At 42.2% G+C, this 23779-nt stretch overlaps 1 protein-coding gene across 2 annotated transcripts in view; it reads right to left on the bottom strand.

The window, feature by feature from the left end:
* SMC3 (structural maintenance of chromosomes 3) overlaps positions 1-23779 on the bottom strand; it is a 248553-nt gene that overhangs the window by 190735 nt on the left and 34039 nt on the right. For both annotated transcript variants that reach the window (XM_029610355.1, XM_029610356.1), the window contains exons 4-6: positions 19831-19898; positions 1820-1891; positions 847-926 (exon numbers count right to left, since the gene is read on the bottom strand). In XM_029610355.1, the coding sequence (XP_029466215.1) occupies positions 847-926; positions 1820-1891; positions 19831-19898 (220 nt within the window). The remainder of the gene's footprint in view (positions 1-846; positions 927-1819; positions 1892-19830; positions 19899-23779) is intronic.

Genomic DNA, 23779 nt, shown 5'->3' with positions numbered 1-23779 from the left:
CAGTGCTCCCAGCACCTGCTGACACAATAGAAGCAAGCTCTGAAAATCAAATCCTGATCTTCCCCATATAGTACTACTATTGAGTCATCAAGCTGGCCTCATATACTACACTTTATAATGCAAAACAGTTATGTTTTACTTCTCTTTAGACAGTTTAATTTATTGTGTGGTCTAACAAGTTATTGCTTTATTAACTCCCATTCAACTCAAAGGTTATTCAATGCATTAAAAAAATCCTTTTTTGTTTTAAGCTAATTGTCACACATTACAAACTTGCTTTACTAATCACTAACCCAGAGTATGAAACTTCAGTCTTCGAGTGCTACAAGCCAGTCTGGTTTTAAGTATATCCACAATGAATAGGCATGAGCTGAATTTGTACACAAGGGAGCCAGTGCATTTCATGAATATTCAGTATGGGTATCTTGAAAAGCAGACCAGCTTATGGTACTGGAGGACTGTAGTTGTCTACCTTTGCAACGACCAGCTTGCAGCACTCGAGGATCAGAGTTGCCTATCCCTGCACTAACCAAAGGCAAAGAAACTTTCACAATGCTTGCTTATAACAAAAACTAGTAAAATGTAACTGGTTTAAAAATCTAGGTTTTGTTTTTTTAAATTTCTTCCAGATTTCAAATGCGTTACTTCATTCCCAAAACACTACATTCAACCTACATTTTGGTGTTTAGCACGACTCTGAATGCCTTTACAGTATTTAGTCTTTAGTGCAATTGAACAAAGAAGTAATAACTAAGTTCAATCTACATGCTATCAATGATCATTAATTTGTAGAATGGTACCTAACATTTTTCCATCAATTTCATTAATTAGATAAAAGGTACTTACGTCACCATCTTCTTGTCCAAGAAATATTGGTCTTTTTTAGCACCAATGACTCTGCGAAGAGAAACTTCCTCTTTGTCAATCTTAAAAAAAAAAAAAAAAAACCACAGAAAATTACGTCTTTGAATTTTTTGTTTTCTCCACTGTTTATAATACAATGTTTAAATATCACCAATATTAATACAAATACGTTAATTAACCCCCCAAAAAAGCTTCAAATACTACCTTCTCGGGAACTAAATGGTATTTCATGTTAAAATGCCTATTTTTGGAATAGAGACCACCTCTGGTAAGTTTTACCTAGCATTCAGGCACTTGTTCAATAACTAATAAGGCTCAGGAAGCAAGTACTATGCACTGCCATCCAGAAGGTCCGGGGTCAATCCCTATGTCAGATTTTCTGCTTCTCGAGTCTGTTAGGACGGGAGTGCTGCAGAGGCAGTGGGGGGAGGAAAAAAAGAGTCATAGTCATTGCTTAATGATGACACCTAATGGCCAGATTCAGAGTCTAAGACTGCAGGGTTCATAAGAGTCCTGGTGCATGGCCCCAGCCCACCATTGTAAAGACCAAACTAGGTACCGTGGGGGCTAGGGATATAAAAATCCCTCGATAACTGTAAATAAAAGTTCATGGCACCAGATCCCAGTACTGTTTCTCATTGAGATAAAAATCCTAAGGAGCAGGAGGAAACTGCTGGGTCAAGCAAAATTAAAAAAAATGTATTTTATCATAATACTTTGTGGCACCTGGAGGAAACAAATGCAAAAATGGAAGCCCAGGCCAGTCATAACAATGATGGACAAGTGGATTCACCCCACAGGGCTTTTCCTTGGCAAGCAGTGCTTCTCTTAAAAATCTGGTTTTCAGATGAAATGAAGAGTTATTCCTGGGTAGCAAGTAGCTGTCAAATGAACATGCAAAAGGTGTAAAATGCATGGGGTATAAAATCTAATTACAAAGAGTAAATTAACTTACTGGTAATCTGTTGTCAGAATTGTCAAATATAATTTCCACAAAAGCAGAAATAACACGAGGGCCTGTTCCTTCCTATCACAAAGAGATTTATTTTGGTTATAATTTTTCATCTTAGATAGTAAGCAAAGCACAATAACTTTCCTCTACCAAAAATTAGAATTGTACTCATATTTGTCACTTAAAAAGAAATCATAACTAAGCAAATATTTATTATGGCAATCTGTGTTAGTTAAAAAATAATGGGCCGGATTTTCAAAATGTTACGCGTGTAAGTCCCAGGGCTTTACTAAAGGAGTGGGGGAGGGGCGGGGAGGTCAGGGGGCGGGGTCAGGCTCCCGGCACAGCAGCCATATTTGCTGCTGTGCTTGGGATCGCGCGCCGGCAGTTGGCTGAAGTAAATTGTGAAATAAAAGATAGAAAAAAATAAAAGGTGGGGGGAACGGGCGGGGGAGGTAGGGGAAGGTGGGGGGGAAAGATTTCGGAGCCGCCTGAGAAAGAACAGGCAAAAGACTGCGCGGCTCGGCACTTGTGCGCGCCGATCCTGGATTTTGTAACTTGTGTGCGCAAGTTATAAAATCGGGTGTACATGTGCGCGCGCCAGGTGGCGCACGCACCCTTTTAAAATCTACCCCAATATGAAACAGCTTGCAGTCAACATAAATATTTGTCATTAAAACATACAGCCCTAACCTTGTAAAATTTCATACAAACATTTTAGTCTTTTGCATCACCACATTTTATTTATTTCTCATCCTTTTGTACAAAACACAGAGGTGAATTTTAAAAGCGTTGCTTCCATTAAAAGGGAGCAATGCGTATTTTAAAAGCCGCAAATTACAAGGGAGTATACACATGCGCGAATTTAAAAAAAGGAGGGGGATCTGGGGCATGTCAGGGGCGAGTCCAACATTTACTCGTGTAAATCCGTATTTTAAATCAGACGGCCACAGCATGCGGAAACCTGTTAGCCACATATATTTACTTCTGCTCTTGATTAATAAGTCTACAAAAATCTCTTTTTAGGCCTAAAATGACTGGTTGAGGGGTCCGGGTAAACCAGGGAGCGTGCAGGCTGAAGAACCAGAGGTCTGAATGACCTCGAGACGGACTAGGCAAATTGGTGGACTAATGGATAAAACTGGGAATATTCTTCATGCAAGCACGTTTTAAAAATCAGTTTATCTGAGCCCATTAAAGCCAAGAAAATCCTAAGGAAGATACGCGAATTACATTTGCTCGAGTAACCAATTAAAATTAGGAGCACACATGCACATGGTAGGCATATTTTAAAAAGTATGAGTGTAATCGCACGCACTATTTAAAACTCCTGCGAATGTGCGCTTGCGTGCATATAGGGGCACCCACGTACTCGTTTTAAAGTTGCCCTCTCAAGGCACTGTTAACCCGGGTTTGGACGAGCGTTTTCGATGTGCTAGCTTTACCCCTTATTCAGTAAGGGGTAATAGCTCGTCGAAAACGCATGGCCAACCCCCCCCCCCCCCAAAAAAACTAATAGCACCCGCAACATGCAAATGCATGTTGATGGCCCTATTAGTTATTCTCGCGCGATTCAGTAAGTAAAATGTGCAGCCAAGCCACACATTTTACTTTCAGAAATTAGCGCCTACCCAAAGGTAGGCGTTAATTTCTTCCGGCACCGGGAAACTGTACAGAAAAGCAGTAAAACTGCTTTTCTGTACACCCTCCGACTTAATATCATGGCGATATTAAGTTGGAGGTCCCAAAAGTAAAAAATAATTTAAAATTTAAAAAAAAAAATTTAAAATCAGCCCACGGCTTGAAAACCAGTCGCTCAATTTTGCTGGCGTCCGGTTTCCGAACCCGTGGCTGTCAGCGGGTTTGAAAACAGATGCTGGCAAAATTGAGCGTCGGCTGTCAAACTCGCTGACAGCCACCGCTCCTGTCAAAAAAGAGGCACTAGGGACACGCTAGTGTCCCTAGCGCCTCTTTTTACCGCGGGCCCTCAATTGAATACTAAATCGCGTGCACAGCCTGTGTGCTCGCCCGCTCTCCCACGACTTTTACCGTATCGGCCTGCATGTTAGGAATTTGAGAGAAACAGATTCTAATGGCTCAAATGACAGCTTCGTGGGCATGCTAGGACCACATTTAAATCCCATGGAACCGGTAGTTTCGTGACTGAAGGCTTAATATGCCATACGCCTTTCATGAATTTTCACACTAAAAGAATGAGTGCAGATTCTTTTCTGCACTCATAAGCGGCTACAGCACTGAGATTGCATGAGCATAAGCGGCTACAGCACTGAGATTGCTCTCATTGATGGTGCTAAGACCCAAAGCAGATAGCTAGAGGCTAGAACAAGTAGATAAGCAAGTCCTTAGGTTCACAGAAAAATGAATGTAAAGAACTTTGCTGTCACCATGTGAAAAATCTTTTCCATTTAAAATCATAGGTTGTGCTAGTTGATGGTTTCTCTTGAAGAAATTACAATGTCCTCAACTGCATTTGATAAGGACAATCCGGCAACTGAGTGCTCAACACAAAGCCATTAGATTAAAAAATGGTAGGTTTGGATGCAAAACAGATATCCTCCTCCTTGGGTTAATAAGGATGGATCTGATCCGAGAAAGATCAAAGAACTGCTGGATAGCTGCACTACATATGCAAACCAACCTTGTCTGTGCCACATCGGAGCTATGAGAATCAGATAGGCCCAGTATTGGAGCCCTTTTTGTACAATCCTGGATATTAGTGGGATTGGTGGAAAAGCAAACATGAGATCTGCATGCCAGTCAAGCAGAAAAGCATCTTGAGCAGTTCTGAGTTTGATGGGAAGAATGGTGCAGAACGTTTCTAGTTTTCTGTTTAGTTCTAATGCAAAGAGGTCTATCGTTGGAAGATTCCATAGACCACAGCCCGTTGTCTGTTTGCTAGAGAGACCATTCATGTAGTTGAAAGGCTCTGCTGAAGATTCCTGGAAGATAATCATCCTGCTTTTCTGCAAGTGACCTATGTACCCATTTTGATATCTTCATCACTTCCAGGCAAAGAGTCCATGACCTTGTACCTTCTTGTTTGTTTATGTAGAACATGATGACTTGGTTATCGGTCTGAATGAGGATGCTCTTCCCCTTGAGCAGCCGAGTAAAGGTTGTTAAAGCATATCTGATCACCCTCAAACTCCAGGAGATTGATTTGAAAATGTTTTTCTCTAAACTGGGGTTCTGTGAACTCTCCAACCTTTTGTGGAGGCATCCCTCACCAACATTACTTGGGGGAAATCATAATGGTGCCCCTCTTGAAGGGTAAGAGTCAAGCCACCAGTGTAGATCCTGTTTCATTTCTATTGAAAACTGTACTTTTGTAGTCAAAGGCCAAGTGAGCTGATTCCATTGTGAATAAAGGCCCCCATTGTAGATGTCATATATGAAGATGGGTTAGAGGAACTATGTTGATCGCCGCTGTCATGTGGCCCAGGACAACCATCACATCTTTGGCTGTTGACTGATGTGTGTGCAACAGTCTATGCAGTAGCGATATGACAATATTCACTCAGTCTAAGGAAAGAAATGCTCTGTCTTGCAGAGAATCTATCTATGCTCCAATGAATCTGATCCTTAGAGGGAATTAGAATTGATTTCTTGAAATTTATTAGGAAACCCAGAGACTGTAGAAGTTGTATTTATGTTTGCAATGAGTTAGTACAAGAAAATTTGCTGTTATCAGCCAGTCGTCCAAGTAAGAGAAGATTTAAACGCACCGTTGTCGCAGATGTGCTGTAACTACAGCTAGGCACTTGGTAAAAGACCCTTGGTTCTGATGACAGACCGAAGGGGAGTACTCTGTATTGGTAGTGGGAAGAATCCACTGTACAGTGTAACCAACCCCAGTGAAAGGGATGGATAGGAATGTGAGCACATGCATCTAAGTTCAGAAAGTACATGCATTCCCCCTTCTACATGAAAGGGAGGATTGTGTGTAGGGAATACATTTTGAATTTCTCCCAGAGTATGTACTCGTTCAGGTTTCTTAAATCCAGGATGAGTCTCTGTCCCCCAGATTTCTTAGGGATGAGGAATTAGCAGGAATAGAACCTTTGGCCATATAGATGGCCTGCTCTTCAAGGAGCAACTGCACCTGTAGAGAGTTGCATCATGTGAGATAGATCCAGGTAGAAGTGCAAATGATGAGAATGGGAAGCTGAGAGAAACATAAACAGTATCCAGACTTCACAATTTTAAGAACCCAGCGGTCTTTCATGACCTTCCAACACCTGTGCAATAGTGCTGGATTCTCCCTTTTACCAAAATGGCTGATTGCTGGATTTGGAAGGTTGTCAAAAAACTTTGTCCAGGTTTGGCTGGATTTGATTTGTTGATTTTAGCTGATAGACACGTTGTCTGGGATGAGACAGAATTTGCTGGTGCTGCAGAAGTAGAGATGGCATACATAAACGAATTGCTAGAAGGTGCACATCTGGAAGCATGGTCTTTGATAATAGTAAGGATGCCTTATAGAAGGTTTTTCTGGTCCTGTGAAGAAGGAATGGACCTCTACAGTCTGTTCCTTAATTTGTGGATGGTACCCTTTTTCTTTTTTAGCTTAGCCAGCAAAGAGGTAAAGAAATCCTTCACCAACTCCACTACTTGCTCAAGCGGATAACTTTATGTAGGTGGTGGAACAGCTTCTTCTGAGACTGGGATTAGAATACTTTCTGGACTCTGTATAATCTGAGTCGGAAGATGGTTAGAAATTAGAAGCACTAGAGAGCAAACAAGATCTGGTGTTTCTATTCTTAGTCCTTGGGTCCAGAAATTTTCTTGGTGAGAATGTTCTGGTGACCAGTGAAGGCAGAGGTATTATATCTCCCTCTGATCCCATTAAACAGCTCATCTGATTGGCATACAATTGTGTAGAGAGAATCACAGCCTGATGCTTCCAATGGTAGCATTGTCAGAGAGCAGTGTGTCAGTGGTTTTGATGCAGCCCTATGCATTGACTGTGCTCCATGCTTCGGTGGCACCGGTGCACTCAAGAGTCAATGCTTTTTTGATGCAGAGTATTTTGAGTGCTTTGTGGAGTGGCTCTTCTTTTTCTTGGAGCTATGTCTATTCGAACCCAAAGATTCAGCCAGGTCTGCCAATGGGGGAGATATTTTGGAGGAGCTCCTGCTCAATTCCATTCCCAGTGAGGCAGATCTTTCTTCGGAAGGAGGACAGATTATGGCTTTTCCAAGCTTTTCGCAATTCTTTTATTTTAAGGGCCCTTGCATCTGCATATGCGGGGTCATCCATCCAGTTATAACAAAGCTCTTGTCGGACCAATCTAAAGCAGCAAAGCAATGTAATAAAGCGTTAACTAAAGCCAGAAGAATGCTGGGCTGCATAGAGAGAGGAATAACCAGCAAGAAAAAGGAGGTGATAATGCCTTAGCATAGGTCCTTGGTGAGGCCTTACCTGAAGTACTGTGTTCAGTTCTGGAGACTGCATCTCAAAAAGGATAGACACAGTCCAGAGAAGAGCGATCCGGGAGATGAGCATTAAACCCTGGAAGACATGCCGGCCAATGGCATCCAGGAATTTCTTCTCCTTACCTGGGGGGAGGAAGAATGGGGTTTTGAGCATTGTGCCCTCTTTTGGCAGAGTCTACAACCACAGATTGGTGATCCAGCTGATGTTTCTGGAACCCTGGGGCTGTCTGTACCAAGTAAGTGGTATCTGCCTTTCGGTTGACTGGGGCTGCGGAACCAGGGTGTTCCCAATTCTTTTTGAGAAGATCCAAAAGAACCTGGTGAATAGGGATGGAGGTTATTTCCTTGGGAGCATCCAGGAATTGTAACAGCTCCCTCATTTGGTGCCTATCATCTTTCTCAGTCTGTAATTGGAAGGGAACCAATTCAGACATTTCCTTCACAAAATTTATGAAGGACAAGTCCTCTGGAGGAGAACGCTTCCTATTTTCAGTAGAAAAAGGTGGCGATGGTAAATCGTCGGTGTCTTGAGATGAATCGTCAGTCCAGGTGTCATAGGAATCAGCACCTGCCCCTCTAGGAACCTGAGAAGGACGGGACGATGGTATTCCTGAAGGTCCTGGTCTAGGCTCTGAAGGCATTGAGGGAAGTACTGGAGGCACCGGTGCAGGCATTGAGGGCATTGATAGATGGATCGGTGGCTCCGATGGGCGCACTGGCATCGATGGTTGAGGCATCGGCAGGACTCCCAATGGAGGAATGCGGAACGGTGTTTCTCCTCCCGATGACAGGGTAAGTGGGGAAGGCACCGGAGCCATCGGTGACCCAGGATCCATCGGTGGAAAAGCGGCTATAAGCGCTTCCATCTTCGAGAGCAGCAGTGCCAATGCTGCCGGAATGGGATTGATGGTTGGTTCCGCGACCGGCACCGATTTCGGTGGCGGGGAACTTGGAGTCTGTGCATCGCCTTATCAATGGCCTCCTGAACCATCCAGTCCAGTTCTTCATGGAGACCTGGTGCAAGCAGCCCCGGCTCCGGAAGGGAAGAAGGAGGAAGAGGCATAGCTGGAGGGACCACCGTTAAAGGCGGAGTCATGGCTCCCGATACCCGTCCAGGTGAAGGTTGCCTCAGTGATCCAGTCATAGAAAGGGTCGATGCCTTTTCTGGACAGGGTTTCTTCGATGGCGGCTCGGACGATGGCGAGGTCGATGATTTTCCTTCATCGATGGTCCGAGACTTCCGGTGTCGATGCCGATGTTTCTCTCTACGATCCCTCGGTCCTGAGGGGGAGTAGAGGTAGTCGAAGGCCAAGAAGTCGTTGACGCCGGACGGTCACCGGCCAGTAGCCGATACTGGCACAAAGAGGATGGTGCCGGTTCAGATGACGTCGATGCAATTGACGGCGTCAGAGTTTGAGAACGGAAGAGAAGTTCCATTTTCTCCATTCTGGCCTTGTGATCTTTTGGTGTCATTAAGGCACATTTGGTCAAGTCAGGACATCATGCTCGCAGACGAGACACATTACACAGACTTTATGAAGATCTGTTATGGACATGGTGTGAGTACAGTCCGGGCACTGACGCCATGGCCTTTGAAAAATTTAGCCGCGGTGCGGTCAACGCCACTAGGCCGCGAGTGCCAAACTTGACAGAAATCAACCGAAAACAGGTTAAAAAAAAAAAATTACCGGAGTACCGTGGAGTCAAAAATTCGAAAGAGGGACCCCTGAGGGATATGAAAGTTTTTAGTAATTCTGTGAAGAAAATTCCTGTCAGGAATCTCTGTGGAGCTCCTTAACCCGCTTGGCTACTGCTGCGCGGAAAAAAGAAGACTGAAGGGGGATCCCTGCTAGCCGCAGGTTTAGTGCCATGCTGGGCATGCCCAGTAGGTGCCAGTCAAAGTTCTAGAAACTTTCACAAAAGTGTTCCGTGATTGGGCTCCATCCTGTGATGTCACCCATATGTGAGGACTACCATCCTGATTGTCCTGTGAGATCTGTGAGGATCTAGCAGCGATGGGGCACAGAGTAGATGAACTGGGCACGCGTATTGAGCATCATGGAGTGGCAATTAACAACCTAAGCACCCAGCACAAATCAATGCTTCACGATATTATTTTACTGGCAGATAAAGTAGAGGATTTGGAAAACTGTTTGAGACACTGTAATATCCGGATATGAAGGCTCCATTGACTGGAGAAATATGCAGACTGCCAAGCCATGGAGGCTGCAATTTGTGCCTATATACTTACCAGCCATCCCAGCCCTGTAGATGACTCAACTGGCTCTGACATAGATATTAAAATAAAGCATGCTCATAGAGCTTTGGGCCCTGAACGAGATAACAGACCCAGAGATATTATATTATGTCTTCACAGCTTTGCTCAGAAATCAAGGATCTTTGAAGCGGTTAGGAAAAAAAATCAGACTGACATTGGGACGGCCATACTATAACAGTCTATAATGACCTGGCGCCGACCCCGCTTCGTAAGCGTTCTGACCTACGGGAAGTCACTGAGGCCTTGCGCAAGGAGGGCCTACAGTATCGATGGTCCTTCCCATTTGCTCTTCAAGTTACTTACAAGAGAACTTCCTACAGGATTCAGTTCCTCTCTGAGGCAGAGCCCATCTTTAAACAAGCAGGCTTGTCCATTACCTTTACTGTTTCCTTGGGGGGACCCACCATGCTGATGATGGACACCTTCCTAAGATGGCGCCGAGCAGGTCAAGGAGGACGGAGATTGCAGAGTCATTCTGAAGAGTCGCACTCTATGGTCATTGACCAGGGCTGAGGACATAGCACTTGAAAACACACTTTATTTTTCCATCTCATGATGTTTAAAAGTCGTGTTCTGTACCTATTATCTTATGTGCAGGTTGCATTGGCGCTAATATTTTCATCACTGTTAAGCACTTCACATTTAGGTCACAGTGATGGTTAGTTTAAGCCACCATTTAACGGGGCGGAGGGTAAGAGCGTACATCTTGGCTTCTCAGCAGGCCCCTTTTGTGGTGAGATTCGCCATATGGGTTGGGCGGATCGGCGGATTGATTGGGGGGGGGGGGGGAACCTTGGGGACTGGAGCTTTCATTAATCATTTTTGGGTTTCTCTTTGTTGTTTTTTCAGAGAGCCGTATTTGTATTTTTAAATTTGGGCTTGCTGGGTCTTCAATTCTACTTGGGCAGTTATGTAACCGATTTTATGGCCATGTCTGCTAATATATATATTTTTTAAATTTATTATTTATTCAATTTTCATAAATTATCAAGAAAACATCTTGAATTAGAAAAGGGAAATAGAGACATAATATTACAAAGGCAGTCAAAAACAATAAGGAATTATCAATTTAGTTCTTCTATCCCAAAAGTCCACAATGAAGCTACTCAAGGGAAAATCTCTCAATATAAAGAAAGAGAAAACACAAGTAGTATATGAAGCAGTGATACACAGCGGGCTTATATGTTGCTAGGGCACTCAACTTTCCAGAGGAAGATCAGTTTGATCTGTTATTACCCTCAGCATGCACCATAGGTTTATCACAAAGAAAAAAGGTCAGCTGAGATGGCGTGAAGAAGACATAAGGAAGGCCTTTATATTTAACACAGCTTTCCTAAATGTAGGGACTTGTAGGGTGCATTTGGAGTTCATTCTGGTGGGACGGGCAGAATGAACTGGTAGCAGTGGTTCGTGGAGCCATGAGGAGTTGTGGGAGTAGATAGCTTTATGTATGATGGTGAGGGTTTTGAACAAGATGCGGGAGGGGATGGGAAGCCAGTGTAGGTCTCTGAGGATGGGGGTGATATGGTCAGATTTGCGAGCATTACTGATTATCCTTGCTGTCGCATTTTGAAGTATCTGGAGGGGTCTGATGGTCGAGAAGGGGAGGCCAAGGTACAGTGAGTTACAGTAGTCTAACTTAGATATGAGGGTTGCTTGGATAACTGTTTTGAATGTAAAGAAGACCACCATTGTAGCCAGTTGTACCAGAGCACTATCTGAGGTTTCCAATAACTGGGACACATTCAATGTAGGAGTTAAAAGATCCATTGCCTGAGATGACCCTTGATTCTTACTTCTTTTGAATGCTGATAAATAATACATTGTAGATACAGGTGGTACTGCCATCTCAGATATATGAGGAAGTTTAGGAAAGTTAATGAAGCACAAGTTCTTCCCACGCAAAACATTTTCTAAAGTTCTCAACCTTATTTTGCAATAATTGATTTTCCTTAATCAGTTGTTCCTGGGGTGGTATTCTTACTATCGCTCAATGTTAAGGGTCTTAATTCCCCCAAGAAATGCCACCTTCTTTCTCAGGAATTTGCTCTCCATCAAGTAACATTCCTCCAGAAAACACACTTGCGAAAGCAATATGAGTATTTGTTATCCCTTAAGGAATTCCTGCACAAATTCTTTTTCTGCCGTCATTACTATGTTACTATCTGATATTGATTGTGGACAATACTATTGGCGTCTTAAAGCACATTTACTTACAGATTCATTTGTGAAGGAACTGGGAGACCATTTAAAAGAATACTTTCAATTAAACTCTTATTCCTCTATGTCCAAGGGCGTACTGTGGGAATGATCTAAAACAGTAGCACGGGGGTTCTCATTTCTAAACTGTCACCTGTAAACAGGCGAGGGAAAGGAAAAGGTCATCTTTACTGGCCAAGATAGAACATCTCTCTCGCCAACATATGCTTAAACAGTCGCAGTATGTTATATGTTAAGTCTGAATTACAAAGGCTTGATGAGTATGTCTTAGCATATCATTTACTCAAAACATATCAGGTCTATTATGAAGACGGCAATAAAGCTGGCCGCTTATTGATTCGACAATTAAAAACCGAATAGTTCAAAGCTCCATTACTAAAATAAAGGATACGCAAGGAAATATTCATATCATCTCAGCTGAGATCTGAGGATGTTTTATTCAATTTTATGCCTCTCTTTATAGTAAGAAGTAAACTATTAAAGATGTAGATGGCAGATGAAATTTAATGTGGACAAGTGCAAGGTGTTGCATATAGGGAAAAATAACCCTTGCTGTAGTTACACGATGTTAGGTTCCATATTAGGAGCTACCACCCGGGAAAAAGATCTAGGCATCATAGTGGATAATACTTTAAAATCGTCGGCTCAGTGTGCTGCAGCAGTCAAAAAAGCAAACAGAATGTTAGGAATTATTAGGAAGGGAATGGTTAATAAAACAGAAAATGTCATAATGCCTCTATATCGCTCCATGGTGAGACCACACCTTGAATACTGGTCGCCGCATTTCAAAAAAGATATAGTTGCGATGGAGAAGGTACAGAGAAGGGCAACCAAAATGATAAAGGGGATGGAGAAGAGAAGGCTGAGGGGGGATATTTATTTATTTAGAACTTTTCTATACCGACTTTCCAGTAACAGAATTACTGATCAATTCGGTTTACATTCTGAACAATAACAGTGACAAGTAAATGTCTTACAAAGAACAGGTAGAAATAACTTGGAAATAAATATATGGGGTTATAGAGGTCTTTAAGATCTTTAAGATCATGAGAGGACTTGAACGAGTAGATGTGACTCGGTTATTTACACTTTCGAATAATAGAAGGACTAGGGGGCATTCCATGAAGTTAGCAAGCAGCACATTTAAGACTAATCGGAGAAAATTCTTTTTCACTCAACGCACAATAAAGCTCTGGAATTTGTTGCCAGAGGATGTGGTTAGTGCAGTTAGTGTATCTGGGTTCAAAAAAGGTTTGGATAAGTTCTTGGAGGAGAAGTCCATTAACGGCTATTAATCCAGTTTACTTAGGGAATAGCCACTGCTATTAATTGCATCAGTAGCATGGGATCTTCTTAATGTTTGGATAACTGCAAGGTTCTTGTGGCCTGGTCTGGCCTCTATTGGAAACAGGATGCTGGGCTTGATGGACCCTTGGTCTGACCCAGCATGGCAATTTCTTATGTTCTTAGATTTTGACCAATACCTTCAGAGTACTTCCTTGCTCTCACTTTCTTAGGAACAGCAGCAATACCTAGATGCCCTATTACTACCCAGGAGGTCTTTCAGGCTATAAAACAGCTTGTCTGGCAAATCACCAGGGTTAGATGGATTTTCCAGTGGATATTACAAGCAATTGTCTCATATTTTAGTATCACTATTAACTGGTATGTTTAATTTCAGTCAGGAAGGAGGTTCCCTCCCTGATCATTCTAATGTAGCTGGAATCTCAGTTATAGTAAAACCAGGTCATGACCAACTCTTTGTGGGTCTTATAGGCCCATTTCGCTGATAAATTAAGACCTGAAAATATTAGCCAGAGGGAGAATCCAAGATGGCCACTAACTGAAGACATGTGGGTGCCTGCATCCTCTTTTTTTGCTTGGTTTAAGCTTGAGCTTCCTTTATTATGCCGCATTCAGCCCATAAATGAAGGGCTAAGGAGAAGACCTTCCCCCGCAGTCACTTCAGATCCCTCTGTTTTGGGTCCTATGGACGCCCACATCCTACGTGGGGTTCAACTGAATGAGGCGTCTTTGAGGGAGGAGGATGGAATAGAGTTACTGGCTCCTCCACTAGACCTGTCGGTATCTCTCTCCCCAATATTCAGGGCTCCATCGGCCAATCCAGCGACCACCAGGGATCGGGAAGCCCCTTCGGGGGAGCCGTTTGCTGGAAGTGCTGATGGTCTCCTTAATCGAGTGGGGTTGGGACTCCCCAAAGAAGCTGGAGGTAGCCCTGTTTGGGGTATAGCCGACTCATCCAAGGAGGTCTCTGATCAAGTTGTATCAGTTTCTACCCCGGTATTAAGTCCACTTTGTAAAATCTCTGTCCCCACTCCAGTGAGACCTAAGTTAATAACCCTGAACACTATCTGGAATGCAATCACAAATCTGGTGTCCTCTATGACTTTGCAACTTAATCCTATAACTGATAAAGTTAACAGCGTTGAATCTAAGGTTATGTCTTTGGAAAAATCTAATGAATCCCTTCTTAAAGATCTGGAGGTTATGAAACAAATGCTTAATATTAAGCCACCCCAGGAACTACCGATTAAGGAAAATCAATTATTGCAAAATAAGGTTGAGAACTTAGAAAATGTTTTGCGTGGGAAGAACTTATGCTTCATTAACTTTCCTAAACTTCCTCATATATCTGTAAAGGAAATGTTTAAAAAATATCTTGTGGAAGTATTGAAAGTGAGTCTATTTAGAAATTGAAGAATCTAAATATGTACACCCTGGAGGAAAGGAGGAGCAGAGGCGATATGATACAGACTTTCAGATACTTGAAAGGTTTTAATGATCCAAAGACAACGACAAACCTTTTCAGTTGCAAAAAAATCAGCAGAACCAGGGATCACGATTTAAAACTCCAGGGAGGAAGACTCAGAACCAATGTCAGGAAGTATTTCTTCACAGAGAGGGTGGTGGATGCCTGGAATGCCCTTCCGGAGGAAGTGGTGAAGACCAAAACTGTGAAGGATTTCAAAGGGGCGTGGGATAAATACTGTGGATCAATAAAGTCTAGAGGATGTGAATGAAGAGAAGAGGCATGGGGGTGGCTTGCGGGATTGATGGCTACTACCTGGAGATGAATATCCTTATTCAAGAAACATACACACGGTTAATGCAACTCCAACATTGCTCTATGCTTCAACAGCAAGAGGAAATGTGGAAAAAAGGACTTGCATCCACATAAAAGCAGGGGAGTAGTGTGCTTGTTACGGCGGTTACTACCCCAAACCAAAAATGCCAGATACTTCACTTTCAATGCATATCCAGCATAGTACTCTGGTTCAACGGCAAGGGGAATGAAGAAAAGATGTTTTATATTCAGACATCTACCAACAAGGACTGAATTATATAGTCTGGGTAGAACAAAAAGCATGGGTGTAGCTTGCTTGTTACAGCAGTTACTACCCCAAATCAAGGCTGATACTTCACTTAGAATACATTTCAAGCGCAGCCCACTGTTTCAACGGCAGGGGGAATGAAAGGAGGATTTATAGTCAAACAACCAACAAAGACTGATTTCACAAGCTGGATAAACAAGCATGGGAGAAGCTGGCTTATTACAGCGGGTACTACCCCAAACCAATTAGCTGGATACTTCATTCAGATGCAGCTCCAGCACTGCTATCTACAATGGTGGGGATGGAAGGGAAATAGAATCAAAAAAGTTATTTAAAGGGACAAGAGTAACAAAAGTATGAAAAAAAAGTGTGAAAGCTTGCTGGGCAGACTGGATGGACCATTTGGTCTTCTTCTGCCGGCATTTCTATGTTTCCTGAGATGGCAGTACTTCCTGTATCTAAATTGTATTATTTACCAGCATTCAAAAGAAATAAGAATCAAGGGTCATCTCAGGCAATGGATCTTTTAACTCCTACATTGAATGTGTCCCAGTTATTGGAAACCTCAGATAGTGCTCTGGTACAACCGGCTACAATAGTGGTCTCCTTTACATTTGATATGGACCGGGACTGGGTCTTGAAATTGTACAACATCACTTTGAAGTTTTTTACCACTTGAATATAAGAATATATCCAAATGTGTCAAGGTTTATGCCAAAAAAAAAAAAAATAGACGATTTCTGATACTCAGGCCTAGGGCTTTCCAGATTGGAGCTTCTTTTGTATTAAAATTCCTTTGTAAATGTTGTGTTAAATATAAAGGCCTTCCTTATGTTCTTCTTCACGCCATCTCAGCTGACCTTTTTTCTTTGTGATAAACCTTTGGTGCATGCTGAGGGTAATAACAGATCAAACTGATCTTCCTCTGGAAAGTTGAGTGCCCTAGCAACATATAAGCCCGCTGTGTATCACTGCTTCATATACTGCTTGTGTTTTCTCTTTCTTTATATTGAGAGATTTTCCCTTGAGTAGCTTCATTGTGGACTTTTGGGATAGAAGAACTAAATTGATAATTCCTTATTGTTTTTGACTGTCTTTGTAATATTATGTCTCTATTTCCCTTTTCTAATTCAAGATGTTTTCATGATAATTTATGAAAATTGAATAAATAATACATTTAAAATATATATATATTAGCCAGAGTCCTGGCCCTTTGTTTGAATAATTTTCTCCCAATGCTTGCCCACTCCAACCAGGTTGGTTTTATCCCTCAACGTACGGCAGCTGACAATGTTCGCAAGTTTATGAATCTCATGTGACGGGTCACTAGAGAAAGAATTCCTTCCGTTTTATTATCTATTGATGCTGTAAAAGCTTTCGATACAGTCCACTGACCATTTTTAATTAAAGCTTTGCGGCAAATGAACTTTGGTCACTTCTTTCTTCAGTGGTTAGCTAAATTATATGAATTTCCTAAAGCTAGAGTAAAAATAAACAGTGGGTATGGGAACACCTTTGATATTATGATGGTGTTACTTTGACGATTCCGAATGACGGTATATAAAACTCGTTAAATAAATAAACATTGGATGAGGTTCTTAGAACCCTTTGCCTCCAAGGTTCAACTGGCTCCAGAGATTTTAGGGATTAAGTTAGGTGATTCATTTTAATTTGTCATTATTTGCAGATGACATTATGTTCACTCTGTCCGAACCTAGTTTTTCGTTACAGGGAGTTGTGGGTGAGTTAGAACAGTTTAGCAGGGTCTCCGGATTTAAGATTAACCTTGATAAATCGGAGCTTTTGAATATTAATTTATCAGAACCTGTGGTATGAGTTATGAAGCAACAGTTCCCTTTCCTATGGATCAAGGATTCTTTCAAATATTTGGGAGTGCACATAGGAACTCAAATTTCCAAGCTGTTCTGTATCAATTATGAACCTCTACTAAAAGCCATTGATAGGGACTTAGAGAGGTGGCAGAGGGTTAGCTTTGCTTGGCTTGGTTGTATTGCTATTGTGAAAATGAATGTTTTGCCCCGCTTATTGTATTTAATTTTCTACACTGCCCATCTTTCTCTCTTCAGCACTATTACGTCTTAGGCAGAAAAAAAATCTTTGATTTTATTTGGCATAGGCGTTCTTCACGAATAGCTCACACAGTCCTATTCCAGCCAAAAGCATGGGGAAGTTTTGGAGTACCAAACCTACACTAGTATTATGATGCTTCTCAGCTTAGAGCACTTAACCTCTATAATACTAAATCGGTAAAACAGTGGGTTTTTATTGAACAGATGCCGATCGGTGCCTTGCCTTGGCAGCCTCAGTCTTCCAGTCGCCCATTACAGTGTTTACCTTTAGCCCTGAGCACTACTCTGCGAGTCTGGAGGCAATGGAAGCCCACACTAGTTGGTGGTTGCGCTTATTTTCATCACACTTACCTTTTTCACAAACTATACTTCCCTTCTAGTTTCCAATCTAGCTCTTTTAAATTTTGGGCAGCGGCAGGGATCACTATCATGGGTCATCTTTTAGGGCAAGGCAGATTACTTACATTTGAGGCTCTAGTGAAGGCTTTTCATCTTAGCCCAGTTGATATCTTGGCATATGCACATGTTAAACATTTTATTGATTCTCAAGGGAGGTTACATACTTTAAGGGAGGGCAAATCGTTGTTTGAAAATTTTTGTAACCAAGCAAACACTATTAGGGGTATAGTTTCCAAAATATATATGCTCCTGAATGGGCCTGTAGCAGAACCCTTTTCACATATTACGAAATGGGATCTGGTTCTAGGGGGCACCACTTGGCCAAGCAGATTGGGATCTTGTTTTTGTTGGAACGAGTAAGTGCTCTATTTCATCCCAGTTACAGAAGAATTGTTATAAGTTATTATACCGTTGGTATATTACTCCAGGTAAGTTACATTGGCTGTACCCAACTAAATGTTGGAGGCAATGTGGATCTTCTGGCATTTTTTTCCATGTATTAAAGTAGTCCCTTTCGGGACACAAGTTACAGTATGACTGTCAAGCCTATTAGGAATAAGCAAACCCTTGGAAGTTCGGTGTGCTTTACTGAATTTGCCAACTCCACACTTAAATAAACGTCAGCAGCGTTTTTATGTGCAGGTTTATATTGCGACTCGATGTGTGACAGCCCAGTGTTGGAAACAAGCCAGTATGCCACCTTTTCAGCAAGTGATAGACAGATTACATACCCACTATTGCTTGGCATCCTTAACTGCTATATGCCACAATCATGAAACCTCTTAAGGCAGTGTGGAGACCCCTTTACTGAATTCCTCAATGCTAGGGGCTGCAAGACTGGTCAGTTCCTAGAGCTGGGATAGACCCTCTGATTTTTTCTATTGTATCTACATATGGTGATCTTTTATTCTGCTAAGTATTTCTATGGTTTTTCACTGAAGTCTAACCGGGTGATTTTCTTCATAAACAGTTATAGAGAGCTATTAATACTTTATCTTTAGTTATGCTCACTTGAGGTATATTTACAAGAACATTTTGATCTATGACTCATATCTTTTCAATAAGTTGTAGTTTGCTTGCCTACTTTTTCTGTATTGGAACAACTGATAAACTTAATAAAATTTCAAATATAAAAGAATGCTATGGGAAGTTTATGCTGCGGGGGAAAGAGAGCTTTAGCAATCACTGCCGCGCTCGGCTTCCTGCACCCACTGCATTTCAGCTGCTTCAGCAAGGAAGTCCACGTCAGAAACTGGCTACCAGACCAAGGCACACCTCTGAGGGATCTAAGAAATCACCTCAGGAATTCTCAACTGGGGAAGGGACCTTTAGGTACCACTGCAGGAGAGTGGGGTTCAATATTTCTCCAATTTAAAGGTAGAATTTCTTCCTCTAAAGAAACAGCGAGAGATAATGAATGGCTGAGGTCACTACAGGAGTGTATCTAAAGTGATGTCAGCTATGAAACCCGACTCCATTTCCATTTGCTAGCAGGAGAGCATATAACCCATTGGTCTTGAGTCCATTTGGCTACACGCTAGGAAATCCTCATTATATTATTGAAATTACCAGAAAAAATAAAATAAAAACTGAAAACAAAGATCCTTATTTATACTTCACTTTTTTTTTATAGGGTTGTACCATTTTTTGTTACAGTTTTTTATGTTCCAATCCTATCTTGATAGCAATTGTCAACATTAATTATTGATTGTCTTTCATATGTGGATTTTATGATGTTATATACTTATTTATTGTGATTATATATTGCTTTTGTTTTTGTATGGTTGTATATGCTTTTATATGGGTGAAAAATTCCCCAAAAAGTGGTCTATAAATTTTAAAATTAAAATCTTATCTTTTTACAGTTCTATTAAAAGCAAAAAAGAAAAATCACCACCAATAAAAGGATAAATGAATTCAAAAGGAGCTTTAATTTTGCTCCCTGACAAATTAATCAATCACTCTCTCTGCATCACACAATGTTACATAAAATATGCAACAGACAAATATAGTAAAATTTGTTTGCATTATGCAGTAGCTGTTTTAAAAGCATAACATTTTCAATAAAAGATTCCAATACCACTTTAGAGAACAAACAGATTTAACAAAAAGTTTTACAGCGTCCTAAAAGAGCCTACTTTCCAGAACACACCACAGTTGGCACATCCTGAAAATATGGTGTGGTAAGTAGTACAGCACAATATACATTGTCACTCACGTGCAGTAAAGCCAATCTCTGCTCTGGGCGAAGATGACTAAACTCATCACTGAGAACAAACTGAATTGCTGGAATGAAAAGGAAAATACAATATTGAAAGAACACAACAGTTTAGTTAGCAAATCTTCTATTTTTAGTTTTCAAATCACAATTAGTAAATCAAATATCCTATGCCAACTCATTAACAACAATTTTGACTTTCAATACTGGGTTACTAGAAGTATTTTGTATATTCAAACTGGATGAAATCAGTTGCCATCAATCTCTCTTATTGTGTCAAAACTGGTAGTATACATAAAGGCAAATCACACAACACTACAGCAGTTATGCTCAATAAATTTTAGGATGCTGCGAAGGCCATTTTCAGTGGCTTTGCCATGCAGAGGACCTAGATTTGATTCCTGGGTTAGTTTTAACATTCCCTAAGTCAATCAGGCATGGGGATACTACAGAAGTAGCATTCCCAGCCCCTTTGGGGAAGGCGTTCCAGTCGTCGTACAACAATGATATCTACTGGCAAGATTTATGGCCCATGACTGTAGGGTTAGGTTAACTGGGAGGGGATATAAAATAAGGGAAAAAACCCCCAGGAAGGTGCAAATGAAGGTGGCTTGTGGCACCAGATTCAATGGAGAAATTACTCACCTGGTAATTTCGTTTTCCTTAGTGTAGACAGATGGACTCAGGACCAGTGTGTTATGTGCTCCTCTACTAGCAGATGGGAAACGGAGTCAAATTTCAAAGCTGACGTCACCCTAGATATACCCATGCACTGACCTCACTTCCTCAGTATCCTCCTCGAAAAGCCATTGTGAATATATATTTTGCATAAACAACTTGGTTAAACTTCTTAAACTTGATTAAACTGATTTAAAAAACTGGAGACCGCCAGTGCACTCAACTAAGTCAACGCCGACACCAGACTAGCTGTGGGTGTCTTGAACTAAGGGTAGGCAACAGTTTACCCGTATTTGTTTAGTCTCGAGGTTCGCTTTCCGAGATCCTCCTTCTCTGGGGACAGCCGTGGGTGGGATGCTGAGTCCATCTGTCTACACTAAGGAAAATGAAATTATCAGGTAAGTAATTTCTCCATTTCCTAGCGTGTAGCCAGATGGACTCAGGACCAGTGGGGTGTACAAACGCTACTCCCGGAAAGGGCGGGAGGCTGCCCATGGCCCACTTAGTACTGCCCTTGTGAAGGCTGCGTCTTCTCGGGCCTGAACATCCAGGCGATAGAACCTGGAGAAGGTGTGTAGGGAGGACCACGTCGCCACCCGACAGCATCTTGGTTTCTGCCCAAGATACTGCTTAGGCCCTAGTAGAATGAGCCTTGACCTGTAGTGGTAAAGGCTTTCCTGCCTCTATGTAGACTGCCTTGATTACTTCCTTGATCCAGCGGGCTATGGTTGCCCGTGAGGCCACTTCTCCTTGTTTCTTCCCGCTGTGAAAGACGAACAAGCAATCCGTTTTGCGCACTGGTTCCGATCTTTCCAGGTATCGCACCAGGAGTCTGCCGACATTTAGGTGGCAAAGAAGGCGTGAGTCTTCAGAATCCTTATGTTCATCAGGAGATGGTAGGGAGATGGCTTAGTTCAGATGAAACTCTGAAAACCACTTTCGGTAGGAAGAAGGGAACAGTGCGCAGCTGTATGGTTCCAGGAGTGAACCTAAGGAACGGTTCCCGGCAGGATAGTGCCTGTAGTTCAGAGATACGATGATCTGAACATATTGCCTCTAGGAATACCACCTTCAATGTTAAGAGGCATAGTGACAGACTGCGTGTTGGTCTAAAAGAAGCCCCTGCTAGGAGGTCTAATACCAGAATGAGGTTCCATAGGGGCACCGGCCACTTTAGGGGTGGCCGAAGTTGCTTAACTCCTTTTAGGAAACGGGTCAAATCCAGATGGGCTGATAGACGGATACCGTTCATTTCGGCTCTGAAGCAGGAGAGGGCAGCTACTTGGACCTTGAGTGAGTTGAGAGACAACGCTTCTTCCTGTAGGAACTCCAGAATCATGGGGATTTTGGCTGTCCGTATAGTCCCGCGGTCCTTGCACCAGGCGTCAAATATTCTCCAGATCTGTATGTATGTCAGGGATATGGAGAACTTGCGCGCTCGGAGCAGGGTGTCAATCACGGGCTCTGAGTAACCACGCTTCTTCAGGCAAATCCTCTCAAGGGCCAGACTGTAAGAGAGAATCGAGATGGATCTTCATGAAGAATTGGGCCCTGCTGGAAAAGGTCCCTGTGTGGAGGAAGGCACAAAGGGCTCCAAGCAAGGAGTCTTTGCATGTCTGCGTACCATGGGTGTCTTGGCCAATCCGGGGCCACTAGTATAACTAGTCCCCTGTGGTGTTCTCTCTTGCGGATGATCTTGCCCAGTAGAGGCCATTGGGGGGGGGGGGGGGGGGGGGGGAGGTGTACAGTAAGACTTCCTCTGGCCAGGTCTGGACAAGGGCGACCATCCCTCGGGAGTGTGGCTCTCCTCTGCAGCTGAAGAACCTGAGATAGGTGGCCAGTAGATCCATGGCTGGTAGGCCCCAGCGCTTCACTATCAATCTCAGCTGAACATAAGAACATAAGAAATTGCCATGCTGGGTCAGACCAAGGGTCCATCAAGCCCAGCATCCTGTTTCCAACAGAGGCCAAAACCAGACCACAAGAACCTGGCAATTACCCAAACACTAAGAAGATCCCATGCTACTGATGCAATTAATAGCAGTGGCTATTCCCTAAGTAAAATTGATTAATAGCCATTAATGGACTTCTCCTCCAAGAACTTATCCAAACCTTTTTTGAACCCAGCTACACTAACTGCACTAACCACATCCTCTGGCAACAAATTCCAGAGCTTTATTGTGCATTGAGTGAAAAAGAAGTTTCTCCGATTAGTCTTAAATGTGCTACTTGCTAACTTCATGGAATGCCCCCTAGTCCTCCTATTATTCGAAAGTGAAAATAACAGAGTCACATCTACTCGTTCAAGACCTCTCATGATCTTAAAGACCTCTATCATATCCCCCCTCAGCCGTCTCTTCTCCAAGCTGAACAGCCCTAATCTCTTCAGCCTTTCCTCATAGGGAAGCTGATCCATCCCCTTTATCATTTTGGTTGCCCTTCTCTGTACCTTCTCCATCGTAACTATATCTTTTTTGAGATGCGGCGACCAGAACTGTACACAGTATTCAAGGTGTGGTCTCACCATGGAGCGATATAGAGGCATTATGACATTTTCCGTTCTATTAACCATCCTAATAATTCCTAACATTCTATTTGCTTTTTTGACTGCTGCAGCACACTGAGCTGACGATTTTAAAGTATTATCCACTATGATGCCTAGATCTTTTTCCTGGGTGGTAGCTCCTAATATGGAACCTAACATCGTGTAACTACAGCAACGGTTATTTTTCCCTATATGCAACACCTTGCACTTGTCCACATTAAATTTCATCTGCCATTTGGATGCCCAATCTTCAAGTCTTGCAAGGTCCTCCTGCAATGTATCACAGTCTGCTTGTGATTTAACTACTCTGAATAATTTTGTATCATCTGCAAATTTGATAACCTCACTCGTCGTATTCCTTTCCAGATCATTTATATATATATTGAAAAGCACCGGTCCAAGTACAGATCCCTGAGGCACTCCACTGTTTACCCTTTTCCACTGAGAAAATTGACCATTTAATCCTACTCTCTGTTTCCTGTCTTTTAACCAGCTTGTAATCCACGAAAGGACATCGCCTCCTATCCCATGACTTTTTAGTTTTCGTAGAAGCCTCTCATGAGGGACTTTGTCAAACGCCTTCTGAAAATCCAAATACACTACATCTACCGGTTCACCTTTATCCACATGTTTATTAACCCCTTCAAAAAAATGAAGCAGATTTGTTAGGCAAGACTTCCCTTGGGTAAATCCATGTTGACTATGTTCCATTAAATCATGTCTTTC

The sequence above is a fragment of the Rhinatrema bivittatum genome, chromosome 7 (genome assembly GCF_901001135.1).
Source record: "Rhinatrema bivittatum chromosome 7, aRhiBiv1.1, whole genome shotgun sequence".
Taxonomy (NCBI): domain Eukaryota; kingdom Metazoa; phylum Chordata; class Amphibia; order Gymnophiona; family Rhinatrematidae; genus Rhinatrema; species Rhinatrema bivittatum.
Note: the sequence above shows the minus strand (reverse complement) of the source record. Positions and strands in the feature narration are given on the sequence as shown.